Consider the following 16,302-nt stretch of genomic DNA (forward strand, 5'->3'; position numbering starts at 1 on the left):
TTTAATTTAGAATTGGAATTTTATATTCATTCGGATTCCATAATGTAATTTTACCTAAACAAACATTCCCCTTCATTTTAAATTCAATTGGTTCATAACCCTATAAAATTATCAATTAGGTCCTCAATTTACACTTTAAAATCAATTAGACCCTTAATTTTCTAAAGTCATCAATTAGATTCTTAACGTATATTGAAACCGTCAATTGAATCCATTATATAATTAAAATAAAATTTAGTTAGGTTAACTTATATTTTCAGTTCGGTTTTCATCAGTACTTTATGATATCTTAAACTTCAGTTATGGATTCGGTTTTAGTAAAAAAAATCCGGTTAAACTGAAACAAAATTAATATATTATACCAATTTTTTTTATATGTTTATATAATATATATTTCGGTAAGAGTTTTCCGATTACTAAAATTGGACTGCTAACTGAAAATATCATATAAAATAACTGAAAGTTGAAAATATTAGTAAAGTGAACTAAAAATATATATAAAAAAACGAATTAATAAGGGCTTTAATTAACTGTTTTAACATACACTTTGGATTTAATTAGTAATATTAGAAAATTAGCAATCTGATAAAAGAAGCGGTCTGGTGCACTACGCGTCCTTGCTAAGAGGGTTCGAAGAGGAGTCCCACCACAAGAGTGTACTAAGGACAAGCCTTCCCTTACTAATTTTTTGGTAAGGGACCGCTCCTAAAACTCGAACTAGAGATCACACGACAACAACATCTACCGTTGCACGCCATCAAAATTAGTAAACTAACCCACTTTCAAAATATAAATGGAATACTAAGTTGATGATTTTAGAAATATAGATTAGGGATTTAATTAGGCCTTTGAGCCTGTATTGTTCCAAAAATGGAAATAATTGAAACCTCAAATTATTTTAATAATAAATTAGTAAAAACCCACATTTAAGACTTTGAAAACAATACAATTACAGAAATAAAAAATTGCGAAAAACTGAAACACAAAGCTTTGATTTTGATCTTTCTATTGCGGCACACATCGATCAAAAAACAAACAGAGAGACAAGTTTAAATTCGTAGAATCCGTATAACCTTCGTTGCCCTCGCGAGGCAGAGTTAACCAGCGATTGATTTACAAATCGACCTCCCAACTTTTGGTTCTCCGGAGCCCGATCGCGAGTTCCCGTGGAGAATCAATCGTTAATTCACCAAGTTTTGCTTGGTTTCGACAACCCCAATCAATGGGCGTTTGTTCTGTGCCCGGGTCGAATTCGGTCCGATAGGAATTGGTTCCTGCGTTTTTGGTGGGTCTTTTGAGGGTTGAAGAGTTTTTTCGGTTTTCATTTTATTTTTCTAATTACTGTTGGGGGAAGTTTAAGTGATGCTAGACTTTAGAGAACATACCATAGGGTTTTGGGGTTAGGCTTAAGTTTTTAGGGTTAGGGTTTTCTTTGGGAGGTCTGGAGATGGATGAGAATCCTGAGCCTGAGGAAGGGGAGGCTTTCCAGTATAACGGTGGTGGCTGCTCCAACAACAATATGGACCCTGATATTGCTCTATCTTACATTGTAAGAGCTCATTTTCATGATGTTGTTAAAGTAATGTATCTAGGTTTTTCAATGGTGATTGTGCTCAACTTTATAACTTGAACCAGGAAATAACTATTATGACAATATCATTTTAAACTTACCTTTGTATTTTCAACAGATAATTGTTCTTTGGTTGAGCACTTGAGTAATTAATGTGTTTAATATGCAAATGCATTGGTTTATGACTTAAAGTATTGATTCTGTTGTTTATACTGAATAATTTGTCAGTTTTAAGGAAAACATAAACTTAGGAAAGGATGATTGTCAAGCTAAGTTTTTCATATTGTTAATGGGAGGGAAATGCTACGAAGAACTTGGAGAATGACTATTTAATTAAGTTTGTTAAAAAGTTGTACTCGAGATATACAATCATTTGAATAGAAGTTATACTTGAGTTATTATTCTTAACTAAATTCTTTGTGGATTACTAGATTTTGTTGCAATTGATTTAATTAACCTTTTAAAATGAGAGGCGCTCTTTGTCCATTTGAATAACGTCTGCACTTGTCATATGTTTCATGTATTACTTATCATATGGTATGTTACATGCTTCTTCTTAATCAAGTTAATCAAAGTTTCTTTATTTTGCTAAAGGATGAGAAGATTCAAACTTTCTTGGGCCATTTTCAAAAGGATTTTGCGGGTAGTTGTTCTGCAGAGAATTTGGGTAAGTAACTACAAATGGAAGTTGTTCAAGATCCATAGAACTAAGTGTGGAATATTTTTATATATTGATAATGATGGGTGAACATTTTTTCTTTCAGGGCCTAAATATGGTGGTTATGGCTCATTTTTGCCTACCTATGCACGATCTCCTCCAAGAAACTCTCTTTCGTCTCATCCAAAGACTCCACAAAGAAATTGTAGCACACAAAGATCTCCTAACAATTTACCTGTGGAGGTAGATGGAAACTTTTCCTCGTATTTTGATGATTTGGTAAATAGGTGATAGCTTGGGAAATTCTATTTTACCTCAGCACTGTGGGTTATGTTACCATACAGGGTGTCTCCCAGAGTTTGAAAGTTCCCTTGAATGATGCTGCACCTGTAAAGCTTCGAATTTCTTCTGGGAGGTCCAATGCGTTACGTGAGTCAGGGCTGGCATCTGGTAATGTTTCAGCCAAGCAAGAGTCTAGCTTTTCAAAAAATCCACACAAATCAGGCTGTTTTCCAGATCAAAGAACACTAAAGGTTCGAATAAAAGTGGGTCCTGATAGTGCAGCACGAAAAAATGCTGCAATTTATAGTGGTCTTGGGCTTGATAACTCTCCATCTTCATCTTTGGGGAACAGTCCTGAGGTAAGTGGTGGAATGCCATCACAAAAAACTGCTGATGAATGTCCTACCAGCATTCTTAAGGTAAGTCTTTTTTGCTTATTTGACATTTTGTTCACAGGCATCTTATTGATGAACTAAAATTATCCCTCTATGCTTGTGTTGGAAACAGGCAATGACTTCCTTTCCAGTTCCCGGGGGTGCCATAGTATCACCTCTTCATGAAAATCTCCTTTGCCTTATGAAAAAGGAGAGATTCTCCATGGATGTTAAACCTGTCCCATTCCTCAAGGGTGGTCAGACCAATTCTGCCTTGTTGGCAAAAGAGTCTGTTTCTTTAGTGGGTAAACTTTCAAAGGAGAAAGGGGCGAAATTTCCAACGAAGAGGGAAAAGGCAGTAGAAGTGAATCACGGGAATGATATTATTTTTGGAAATGACACAACATTTCCAACCAAGATGAAGTTAGAAAATGAGAACCCAGAGAGTAAGAACGTTGTATCTAATAACTTGAAAAACATGCCTCTTCCGGGTACAGCAAATGGTTATGGGACTCGGAAGATAACTGGCAGGCCAACTGAAGTTCCTTTGGAGGGGGATGGGGTGGGGGGTAGAATATTTTCTTCTGACTTGATAAAGGAAGATTCTTTGGAGTCCAGATCTGGTCAGGACAGCGGCAAGAGTGAAAAGAGTTTTGCTCAGACTCAGAGTGGGTCTGTTGAAAAGGTTCCAGAGCTTCAGGAACTTCCTTACAGTAATGGTGGTTCAGTTCACCTTAAGGGTAGTAAAAAACCCAAGAAAAGTAAAGCTCCTGCTCCTTCCAAAGCTTGGTCTGATGCATCTGAAGATCTTCCTAGTGGATCACTTGCTCCTTCAAAACCGAAGGTTGTTCAGCAAGCTGCATGTGTACAGGATAAATTCTTGATGTCTTCTGCTAAGGAAAAGCCATTATCAGAGGGCAAGAAGTTGCATAGCTCCAAGGGTAGCAAAAAGGCAGTTGCTCATGGAAGTGTGGAGATTGGTGTCAATCGAGAATCTAGAGATTTGACAGAGGCTACTCATGGCGTTTCTAAAAGTCAAGATAAGATGCAAAAGCTGAGATTTCAAGATAGCAGTAAATTTAGAGAGAATCTAAAAAATCATACCAAAATAGAGAAAAAGGATAGTCAAATGCGTTCATTGGAGAGACCTTCTGGTAATAAGCGGAAGGATTCTACCATTGGTGGTTTTGGGATGGTACACAATGCATCTTTTGATAATTCGAAGCAAGGATTTAGTGGTAAACAAGTTGATAAGGAACTCATACATTCATCGGTCAAGGATGTTGCAAATTTAGGCATTTCTCCAGCTCAAAATGCACTTGCTTCTGAAGTGGCACCACCAGCTCCAAATCCAAATCCTGTACTTATAGAGGAAAATTGGGTCTGTTGTGACAGTTGTCAGAAATGGCGGTTGTTACCCTATGGCACATTGCCTGAGCACCTCCCAGAGAAGTGGCTGTGCAGTATGCTTAACTGGCTGTAAGTTTCTTTATTATTTTTCTTGATGTATAAAGATGAGATGCAATTTTATAAACCGTGGATTGTTTTCGATTGAAACTCCTCGGTCTATAATAATGCTTCCATAGAAGATAATAACTTTGTTCCTTTCTTTTTTTAAATATGTATCTGTTTAATTGAATTAATTCAACTAAGTCTAGATCCTCTTAATTGGGTAGGTTTGTAAATGTTAATTTGTTGGACAAAAGGCTTACCTTGTAAATTTGTGAAAAGGTAAGATTTTCTGGGTTTATGTTCTTTTAGATGGAAAAGCTTTGTTGCTTGACTTGGATTCTTATAAATAGATCAAAAGGGCTGGCAAAAGTCGAGATTAAATTATTTAAGATATTTTGAAAGAAAAGTGGATGTGTAGAATCTATCTCCTGCAATACAGACGTCTTTGTGCTGTTTCATAAGCTTTTTGGCATTGTCATATAGGCCTGGAAAGAACCGGTGCGACATCAGCGAGGAAGAGACAACAAAAGCTCTCAATGCTTTGTATCAAGTTCCTCTTGCTACGGGTCAAAATAATCTGCAAAATGATACCAGCAGAACTACATCAGGAGTACATGTCGATCACAGCGTTCAGAGTCTTAATTGCCTTGCAGGGCCTACACAGGCAAAGAAGAAACATGGCTTGAAGGAAATAGCAAAGGCAGGTATCAGCAGCGGCATGATGCGGTCATCAAACTCCCTGAATAATCACTTGCAGGAATCTTTGAAAAGCAGAAGCGTGAACAATATGAACCAGCCTCCTGCAGAAGCAAATCTAGTGAACAAATCTAGTCTTTATACTTTGAGTAAATCACAGAACTTGGTTCCAGAAGTGAAACGAAATCCACTTGGTGGAGGTAAAAGTTCATTTTAGTAACTAACTGACATTCCATTTACTTGTCAGAACCCAAACCTAATATTTGTTCGCTTGTTTTGTAATGTTTATCAGCAGGAAACACCAAGCAAATAAAGATGAAAAACAAGCGGTTGGCTGATCACGATGGATATGGGAATATTAAGAAAATCAAAACAGATTTATCAGATGGCGATAAATATTGTAATTCAGATACGGGTCTTGGAAGAATGGGTCTCAATTCAAAAAGTGGTTTGTCTATTAAGGTACGTGGAAAAGACTTACTGAAATCAAATGAGTGCTCCTTTTCAGGGGATGTTAAATGTGATACAAAGGAAAGATTACCAGTCTCTGTGAAGAAGCTGTGTGACCAGTCTCAGATTTCATCAGGTGGTGGGTCCTTGAATGTGGGAACAAGTGATAAAAGGAATATTTCTTTGAAGAAAAGAAAAATGAAAGAGTGGCAAGATGATCAGAATGGCCTTGATAGCACTGGGAATGATGAGGATAGTAGCGGGACGGGATTGAAGAAGGTAAAGAAACTCAAGGTTTCAAAAAGTGGGGCTTCCATTATGAATAACAGCAGGGAGAAATTAGACAAAAAGGAGGTGGTGGCTCACAGTTTGTCATCGGGAAGTCAAGATCATGCTGTAGATGGAGTGAATGCTGAAAGACGTATTCGTAAGGACCAGCGACCATGGAAACATAGAGGAAATTTTACTTCTCAACAACATTTGGATGCCACAGATTCATCCAGAAAATATCCGGGACTTGCGCAAGTTTCAATGACAGCCACTTCAAGTTCATCAAAGGTTTCAGGTTCTTTTAAAACACAAACAACTTTAGATGATGCCAAAGGCTCACCAGTAGAATCCGTTTCCTCATCTCCTATGAGGATCCCTTTCTCAGAGAAACTTGGATCAACTGGATGTGACATTCTGGGAAAAGATAATGCTACGAATGGTGATTTTCCTGTAATTGATGTGTTAAAGACACGCTGGGATCAGAAGGGTGATGATCAGATCAATCAATCTGGGACAGGAAAGATGGAGAAACTTTCTGGTGTCCCTCATCCTAAATCATTCAAAGTCTTACCATTAGATTACCAGGATGGAGATCCTAAACCCAAAGTTCATCAAACTAAATGTTCTTCTCAGTTGCTTAATGGTCGTGGTGAGATCATGAAACAACACAAGTCCCCAGTTGATGTATTTGCTACGAAAAATTGCCACAATGAGGTCAGAGTAGAGAAGAATCTTAGTGAAAATATGCTGCCCTTACACAAATCTGGCAAGGGTCCATCTTTACAATTTAAGGAGAACAACAGAAGTTCAATCGCTGATTTTGATAGAGACCAGAAGCTTTCTGAACCAGGGAATGCCCAAGTCGATATCTTCAATAAGAGGACAGGAAAGGAGGGAGAGGTTGACCTTAGATCTCATGCACCCCCGCGTAAAAGGATGAATAATGCTAAACACAGCATTCCTGATAAGCGTAGCAGTAAGTTTTGTAAGGATGAGAAGGTTCATGTCAACAGGAGTAATTCTGAAAGTCAGTTCTCAAAAGATGGAAGAGTGGAGATCCCACTAAAACATGACCCTAATGATACAAATAAGAAAATGGTTTCTCTGGACAGCAAAAAGCGGGATACTGGTCCTCGGGGGAATCTGGTCCCAGGTTGTGACAACGATACTAAAGTGTATTCTGTACAAAAAGAGTTGAGACCTGAAACTTCATCTTTGGTTGCACATGCCGAATCGGAAGCTATACATGAGAGTCGTATTCACCAATCAACACAAGGTTCTCAACGGGAAAGAGCATCTGATGGGCATTTTGCTCATGCCCCTGGCAATGATGATGTGTCAAAGGCATCATTACACCCTGGAAGTTGTGAGAAAATGAATGGCGTTCAAATCATGCTTGATGCAAAAAATGTCAAAGATATTAATGCTCCAATTCCTGCCTCCAGCCAAACTGCTACAGAAATCCTTGAAAAGGCCAAAGAGTTGAGAGATTATGCAGATGTTCTTAAGGTTTCTTATTTTTTCTATTGAATTTTTGAATCTTACTTTAATGATTTGTTATGCATCTGTTTACTATCAATTGGAAAAAGAAGCTATATCCTTGTTTTCCTCACCCTTGTTGTGGTTTGATTACTTCTCAGAACTCGGGGTTTGGTTTTGAAAGTAATGAAACAAACTTCCAAGCTGCTCGAAAGTTTCTTCATGGAGCTTCTCTCCTAGAAACTAGTAACGAGGTTGGCAGACAGGGGGAGATGACCCAGATTCAAGCATACAGTATAACAGCTAAACTTTGCGAGTAAGTTAACATAACAAAGTTATATCGATGAATTCTGCTTCTCTCCTGGTGTTGCTCCCTCTCCTGATTCTATATATGTATGTTAGTGTTGTGCATCAAAGTATAGGTAGTGATTTGAGCATTTCTTGTATGTCTGTTGATTAAGGTATTATGTGTTTCTTATGTACCTGTAGATAATTCTATTTGCTTTTGAAGCTATTATATATTATTTATTTTACTGCACAAGATATATGTTACACCACCAGTGTCTGGCTCCTGTTTGACCTCTGTAATCGGCAGATGTTCTGCTGTGGAATATGAAAGACGATGCGAAATGGCTACTGCTGCATTGGCCTATAAATGCTTGGAAGTTGCACATTGGAGGATAGTTTACTGCAAAAATTCTAGCTTAAGCAGAGATCGGAATGAGTTGCAAGCATGTTTACAAACTTTCTCCCAAGGTAATAAAATGAATTGCATGAATCATACAATTATGTGATCATGGAGGGTTATCTATAATTTTACAATTAGTCCTAAATACCACTTATATTGCTAACACGACTTGATTTCACGGTTTTATATTATGGTTCATGTTAGCCGACCCCGAATCATTTCGGGACTAAGGTTTTGTTGTTGTTGTTGTTGTAACATTTTTGCTTACTATACATTTAATATTATTTGGCATGGGCTTATTTTGATCCTGCCTTTTCATCAAAACCTCTTCTGCAAATTAAATTTATAGATTATCATTTGAAATAGTTATTTGTATGACTGCTCACACAATCACAGGCCAGGCTAGAATATGATTGTATGACAATGTCTTGGGTTATTAATACAGGTGAATCACCTTCATCATCCGCATCAGACATTGATAACTTAAATAATCAGGCAATTGTTGAGAAGGCTACTGTTTCCAAGGGTACCATACCTCATATTGCTGGGAATTCCGTCATTGTTGCACGGAACCACGCAAGCGTTCTTCGGGTGCTCGACTTTGTAAGTTCATTTATTCTAGTGTGTAATCTCTGCACCTTTCCTTTAGTTAATTTTGGTTGTTTGACAAGGTCTTTCTATTTCTCATTCTTGCATATTTGTGTAGCAGTCGATTATTATAAATGCTTCGGCAGAATGGTATATCCAATTCAATCATTATGTTTATGCCAAGTCAGTCACATTGTGGTATTGCTACTGCAGAGGTGAAATTATGATTATTTGATTCTTGCAGACACAAGATGTAGATGCTGCAGTGGAGGCTTCAAGGAAATCCCTGAATGCTTATACAGCTGCTAATGTAGCTTTAGAAGAGGCACAAAATAAAGATTGTATTGCATCTGTCAAGAAAGTCATTGATTTTGGCTTCCAAGATGTAGAGGAGCTCTTACATCTGGTTCAGCAGGCAACTGAGGCCATAGCGTGCAGGATTGGTTAATGCAAGAGAATGAATCAACTCTGTATATACTGAGCATTTTTATGTTTCATTTGGGAAGTCACATCTGGGAAAGAAAGGCTAAATAGCTACCCACTTAAGGATGCAATCGGAAACCTGCTGCATAGATGCAGTTCGCCAACAGCTTGTGCCTGTGTACATGTGTACAAAGTGAGATTGATTTGCTGATTTGTAATGTATTATCCAAACATCGAGTCAGTTTCCAGGATGGTTCAAGTCAAAGGATGGGTGTCCTTAAGATTTTCTGGATAAATCCCTATTTGACAATACAGTTTGGATAACATGTCAAAGTCAGTTCTTTTTTTTTTTTCGATTTTTTATTGCTCCAATCATTTGGAGCCCGAGGAAAGAAAACAAATATAGAGATGTAAGTCATTAGGCAACCATTTTGAGGAGGTGGATACTAATACAATGATGACTGATCAATTTTTATCAAGAGAATACCATTTATGTAAACATTAATGGAATAGAAAACGGAATTCTTTGGGGACGATATCATATGTTTCTTTAATTATTAACTTTAAATGTTGAGCTAATGCCACTTTCTTTAGCTGAATCCGCAGGTATGCAATATATAACTTTTTCATTTTTTTTTTACAATGTGATTGATATTTTACCCTTCTGTAGGTTTTATAATAACTCTTTCTCCTCCAGTTTGAAGTTTTTGTATCTGTATCTTCAATTGTCAAATGAAGAGGAATGATTCTGGCTCATTTTCGAGGAGAATTTCCAGTTGCTTGTTAGTCACTGCAGAAAGGTATGCAAAAGTTATATTAATGCAAAGTACATTATAGACAGCACTTGCACATTTATTGATTTTCTGATCATTATTGACAGTAGGGGATCTCAGTTCATTCTATTTGATAGAGGGCACTGATATTGCGGATAACTCCATATTCAACCTAGTGAACACAAGCAGCTGATTCTGTACAGAAATTCTTAAGGTGGAAAGGTAGAGTTTTAATTTATTTTCGCTATGTTGGTTCTTTATGTTTGGCATTTCGGGACTAAGGCTTTGTTGTTGTGTTATGTTGGTTCTTTATGTTTGACATTTTTTTTCCTTTTAGCCCAACAATAAGTTGTTCTTCTAAACAACAGCTCTTTGGGGGTTTTTTTTTTAAAAATATGAAACTGGGAACCATTGTTGTTAGAATTGTACAATTCGAGTCTAGTCGCTCCATTTGGAGCCGATTCTATAGGTAGAATCAGAAATCATCAAGAATCAGTGGTGAATCGTTTGAGTCGTCGGATTCCAACGATTCATGCACTAAGAGAAACAAAACTGGCAGCAATTAAGAGGCTTTTTATTGAATCTACTATTCACCTTTCCCCATTGGATGATGCTAAACCTCATAAAAAATCACATATTGTCTCTTCCCCTTTTTCTTTTTCTTTTGCTGTTTGCCTCTTATTTATGTCTCCGCAATTTATCTATAAATGTATTTCTACTACTTGGGGTAAATCACATTTACAGCCCTTGAACTATAATGTTATTAACATTGGTGGTCCCTAAACTTCATTTGTTGACATAAAAATCCTTGAACTTACATTACTATAACATTGAAGTCCAAATCAACAAAATCGGGTTAAAAAATTACCGAAATGATGATGGTAAAATAAATATTTGACAATAATTTATGGTGAGATGATAAAAAAGAGAGTCAATGATCTAAAAGCTGTGGCAGAGATCTTGTTTTCATTAATTGCTATTGGTGCAGGTGCGAGTGGCCTGTGAGGGGAAAGCGTTGAATCTGGAAAAAAACTGAAGGCCGTGCCAGTTTTACCATAATGGGAGATGAAACTTTAGCATTTACTTCATTGTCATGTGTTTTTGACAAAGTAAGCCTTTGTTTTTCCTACCATTGGATGAGCTTACTTTGTCAAAGTTCATCACCATCCAATAGCGGAAAAAATAAAGTAATGCTTACTTTGTCAAAAACAAAGTAACCATGATAATAATATTATTGTTTTGCTAGGTAAAGACTATGGTTACTTTGTTTTTAACAAAGTAAGCCTCATTTTGTGTGTTTTCACCATTGGATTAATTTTTTAATCCATCATCAAATGGTAAAAACACACAAAGTAATGGTACTTTGTTAAAAACAAAATAACCATAGAAAGCACCTATTTTGCTAATGTTGGTAATTTAATTCTTAATATATTAAAAAGTATTAATTTTTATTCTACGTCAAAATAATTTCCTAAGTGTTTTTTTTAAATGGCAATAGCAGGTTAGGGTTCAAATAACTAATTTTTGAATTTCTTTATAAATTCCCCATCAATTTTTATTGTTGAAGCCTCCTAAGGGACATGGAATTGGGTGGGTACCCTGGTCTGTCGTCTATCCTGCAGGTGTCAATCAATCCAGACTTTTCCTTGTTGGTGGAATACTATATAGAACTTATCTGTAATTTCACCATAATTTTGACACATGATTCCAACACAACTATTGAGATTATAATCATTTCAATATAAATTGCTCAAGTATTTCAGTTCATTCCAATATAAAATATTAGTTATAAAAAATCCTTAAAATGATGAAATCTGTTAACATCTCATCTCACAACAAATTCTCTTTCTACAGTCTCACTAATCACCTTGAAAGCCTCATGACAATCTTTGCACATTCTCAAATTCTTCATCACTCTAATAGTTCTATGTAAACTTACAATTTCCTCTTTAGCTTTTTCTTCAACATCAACAAACACCAAACCCTTGCTTCCTCCAACATAACCCTTCTCTTTCATTCTCCTCTCCAATTCCTTAAGCAAACTTTGCATTTCCCCCCTCGTTCACACGATAAATCGCCTGCCTAGAACACGTATGTCGAGTCCTTAATCTCAACCCAGTTGTAGCGTTCCTTGTGAACTCTGATTTGCTTTATTTAAGACCAAAGAGTCTGAGCATTATCCCATTCCCCTACTAATGTATAAGTGTTTGATAATGTGACATATGCACTTGCTACTTGTTAATTAGATTCGGTTCACCTTTTACTGGTTTATCTACTCACCCTTGAAGCCTCCTCGCAGAGAGCAACGTGTCCCAAAATAGAGCACTTTCGTTGGGGTTGACACTAATCGATTTAGCTAAACTGTAACCCCTGTCTAAATGGCCAATTCGATTGAGCATGTCTAAATGGCCACCGGCTCCGTCTAAAATTAGTATTTATTGACTCTATGTAGTATTATTTCAATGTTTAAAGGTAGATACGATGGTTAAAGATGTATACTCTTATTTGAGAGGTCTTGTTCAAGTCCCTCCAACTCCATTTTCTTTTAGAAAGTTTTTATTTATTTTAACTTTATTTTTAAATAATTATAAAAACATTTTACCATTATTAATTACTTTAAATACACTCTTTATTTGGATAACATTTTTGAATTCATTTTTATTATGTCTGTTCCATAAAAAAAAGTAAACATATTTAATTTTCTATTAGTTAAATGCTAGTTTCTATAAAAAATGATAACATTTTTACAATTTTAACGAGTTGGAGGCTAAATTTTTTTTTGCCCAGCCCTAACGGGTTGGACTTTGAAAATGTATCCTCAACCACACGGCTAAAATTAGCTCCCCCAAGTTTAAATTCCTGGCTCCGCCACTTGTGTCTACTAAACATTGAGTTCAGATGTTTTAGTCCTTCATCTATGAGCCTTGAGTGGCTACAAGCATGCAAAAGGGTCAAATACATGAATATCATAATTAAGTACAAAATTACAACTAAGTCATAACATCAAACTTAATTTTTAATATGTCATTATTCTCTATATAGTATGCTTTTACACCATAATTTAAAAATTCTAGACTCCAATTCATAAATCATAAACCCTAGAAAATATATTCTAGACCTCTAATTTATAAATTGAATCCTTAAAATATATTAAAAGTAATGATTTTACTAGTTTGATATAATCCAATATTATAACTTGACATAGTTATAATTTGTTTTTAAAATATGAATTTCTGGGTAATTTTCTCCATGCAAAACTCCTATAAAAGTTACATGGTTTGGTTTAATTCCTTTATCGGTCATCTCTTGGAAGGTAGCGAACGATCGTTGCCCGAGTACGTACTTTGTGGGAGCAACAATCATTAATGTACATGTCAATTAATGAAGAACACAACACGAGGTTGTGTTGAAACCCCAAAATCTCAACATGGGTATGGATTTTCTTCTCAGTTTTGAGGTCTGCAGTCATCAAACATGCCTTGATTAACGTAGCGAAAGTGAATAAATTTGGTGCAACCCAACTCTTCGACATTGTTCTGTATAGAGAAAACGTGAAATTGGGATTACCCGAGTGGACGTAGCCAACAATGAGCGGAGTCCATGAGACCACATCTGGTTCAGGCATTTCATCGAACTGGTTATGCGGATGACTGGTGAGTTGGAGTTATATGTAGCTATTGATGAGATTGTTAGTAGTGAAATTGTCGTTGAGGAGAGAAGACTATTTCCGTTCAGTGACGGTTTCATTATTCAAATTGAGAATTGACCTAGATTTTGTCCGGATAATGAAGGGCAATATGGGGATTTTAATTTATGTATAAGCGAGTTTCTCGATAAATCATTTTACTGCTCGTTTGGCTTCTAAAATTAAATTTTTCATAAACACATATATAAAAAAACTACTATTGATGCTGTGGATGTTTAGGATATTATATATATATGGAACTAATAATGTAATGAAAAAATTCTATTATGTTTACACATATGAAGATTAGTAGCTGTCGAAATTGGGAGTCATATTGATCTGGAGAATTTGAGAAGTGAGAGAGAACCCAATCGAGATGGTAGATAATATTCTGATGAAGAGATTAGGGAAGGTGGTAAGAGAAACAATGAGGATCAACAACCATAATTTGAGATTTGATTGTAAAAAATGAACTATTAAGGTCTTTAAGAAATGAAATGACATGGCTGGACTCTTGGTTCTGCTTAATTGCATTAGCTACGTTGCACACACAACCCTCACAAACACAAGTAGGAAGAGGTTTTAATTCTAAAAATTCATCCCAAAGAATTTATAAAGAAGCAAAGAAATCTGCCACTGACCTATCCCCTTGAGTAATTGCAAAAATTTCTGCTTGCAGATCTGCAATCCTAAAGATATCAATATGGTTACTTTATCTTTTTACAAGATTTTCAAATTTCTCATTTACAACCAGCTTTACTTTTCTGTGATAATATTTCAGCTATGCATATTGCTAAAAATCTCATTTTTCATGAAAGAACTAAACACTTAGAAATAGATTGTTATTTTGTAAGAGAAAATGTTTAAGCTAAGGTGGTTCATTTGTTGCCAGTAAGTTTGAAAGATCAGCTAGCAGATTGTTTCACCAAAGCTTTACATTCTCCACAATTTCAATCTCTTTTGCAGCGTTTAGGTGTTCTAGATATTCATCAGTCTACTTTAACTTAGTTTTTTTTGTTATTCTTCATGTTGTTTTCTCACCACTCTTAGCTTGAGGGGGGTGTTAACATATTGATTAATTGTGTAATTGCAACATAGTGGCATTGTTGTAAATTAGGATTAGTTGTTGGTTATTGTTGGTATTTAGTTATTCCAACGGGTAACTCTAGGATTGTAACGACTATATTTAATATAGTTGATAGTTAGTTAGAAGGTTAGGTTTTATATTTCAATCTCTCTTTCTTTCTCTTTTCTGTAATTCAATTTCCTTCTTCTTCTTATAACATTCACTTCCTCCATTAATGAAATTCTTCATTTCTTCAATCTACTCTGTTCTTATCAACACATAAGAGTCTAAATTTTATGAGTTTAATTAGTAAAATTGGAAAAAAAAGATCACCGACTAAAGCAGATGAAAATAGAAACAATGAGAAAAAAAAGATAATACTGACATGTTTTAGTTCCTAAGATTTTGTTATCAATTTATTATATAGACAAAGATAAACATGTTATAATATGTATTATTTGTTATATAAATTTTAATAAATTTTTTTTTTTGTAGAATAACCAAAAAGCTCACCATAAATAACGATAACGAGTCTAATACATAATAGAAAATGAATAAAAGAATTTCATTAATCTCGACTAAGAGAAACAATAAAAGCACATAAAAATAAAATAAATGACTGATATTTGTTCAATATTTAAATGGTAAATGAATGTTATTGTTTAGAAAAAATAATTAAATTTTTACGTATTAGCATCATTTTAATTTGCAAAACCATACAAAAAGTTAGGCTATGCTTACTTTGTTTTTGACAAAGTAAGTTTTATTTTGTTTTTTCCACTATTAGATGGTGATGAACTCTGATAAAATAAGCTCATCCAATGGTAGAAAAAACAAAACGAAACTTATTTTGACAAAGTAAACATAGAAGACACCTAAAAGTTAACATGAAATTATTGACATATATATATGTATTTAAATGTAGTAACATGAAATTATTGACATATATATATATATTTAAATGTAGTTACTTACTACTACTTTTTCTTTCATTTATTGGTTGTGATAATTTTTTTTTTTTTATCATTATGATTGTTTTTATTATGATTGAAATCTTGTCGGATGCTTATTTTTTCTTAAGTACATTGATAAAGTAAACATTGGTTCTGTTATTGTTAAAAGAGTTTTTTGAAGTAAAATTAGAGGTTTGAGCCACTTCAGAGGTTTTGACTAGTCAAACCTTTAATAGAATCTCTAATAGTGGTGTTTGGTGAAGAAATGGTTGAAAAAGCTTATTAGGTCCAAAAAGCTAATTTTGAAAAAACTCATTTTAGAAACTTTTTCAATTAGCTTATTGCTCCATCTTTTTTTATGGACATTTTTACCTCTAATTAATACTCTTTAATCCAAATAAATGCTTTAATATGTCTTTAGTTGTCATTTTACACAAACAACTATTAGCAATCAGCTAAGTTTTACCAAACAAGTTCACACAATCCGCTAGTCAAATCAGCTAGTCAAATCCGCTAACAAAAAAGGTAATCAGCTAACGACTAATGTAATCGGCTATCAGCTAACAGCTAATTGTCAAACATGACCATTATCTTATTGAAGCATACTATTTAGTCTTATCCTGTTTATTTTCTGCTAGTGACATATTGTTTGTTTTATTCAACTAACTGTTCTAGATGCTAACTTTTAAGTTTTTGTTTAGTTTTTCCTTATTTTATTATTTTCATATGCTTTAAAAAGTTTTTGGGATGGTAGGAACACATGCGATTTGAGGATAATTATCTTATTCTATCTTTTGATTTTAATCCAAATAGTAGTTTTTATTTTCAAATATAAGTGTTTTTCTACGTTTATTGTGAATTCCTACTATAAGCGTAAGTGAATCACTTTACAGGT

General features: G+C 34.8%; 1 protein-coding gene and 1 pseudogene across 2 annotated transcripts; one reads left to right on the forward strand and one right to left on the reverse strand.

Moving 5' to 3' along the window:
- The first annotated feature begins 958 nt into the window (after positions 1 to 958).
- LOC136219936 (cysteine-tryptophan domain-containing zinc finger protein 7-like) lies at positions 959 to 9,468 on the forward strand. Of its 2 annotated transcripts, none has more exons than XM_066007535.1 (11): positions 959 to 1,549; positions 2,165 to 2,237; positions 2,335 to 2,471; positions 2,573 to 2,929; positions 3,018 to 4,363; positions 4,820 to 5,232; positions 5,325 to 7,261; positions 7,393 to 7,547; positions 7,827 to 7,987; positions 8,365 to 8,522; positions 8,752 to 9,468. In XM_066007535.1, exons 1-11 carry the CDS (start codon positions 1,448 to 1,450, stop codon positions 8,953 to 8,955), a joined length of 5,043 nt encoding a protein of 1,680 aa, XP_065863607.1. In that variant the 5' UTR covers positions 959 to 1,447; the 3' UTR covers positions 8,956 to 9,468. The 2 variants fall into 2 exon arrangements, with proteins under 2 accessions (XP_065863607.1, XP_065863608.1); XM_066007536.1 differs by having other exon boundaries at positions 5,328 to 7,261.
- Positions 9,469 to 11,489: 2,021 nt separating this feature from the next.
- On the reverse strand, positions 11,490 to 12,242 carry LOC136217472 (pentatricopeptide repeat-containing protein At4g15720-like; annotated as a pseudogene).
- Positions 12,243 to 16,302: the final 4,060 nt, after the last annotated feature.

This window comes from Euphorbia lathyris, chromosome 2 (genome assembly GCF_963576675.1).
Source record: "Euphorbia lathyris chromosome 2, ddEupLath1.1, whole genome shotgun sequence".
NCBI lineage: Eukaryota > Viridiplantae > Streptophyta > Magnoliopsida > Malpighiales > Euphorbiaceae > Euphorbia > Euphorbia lathyris.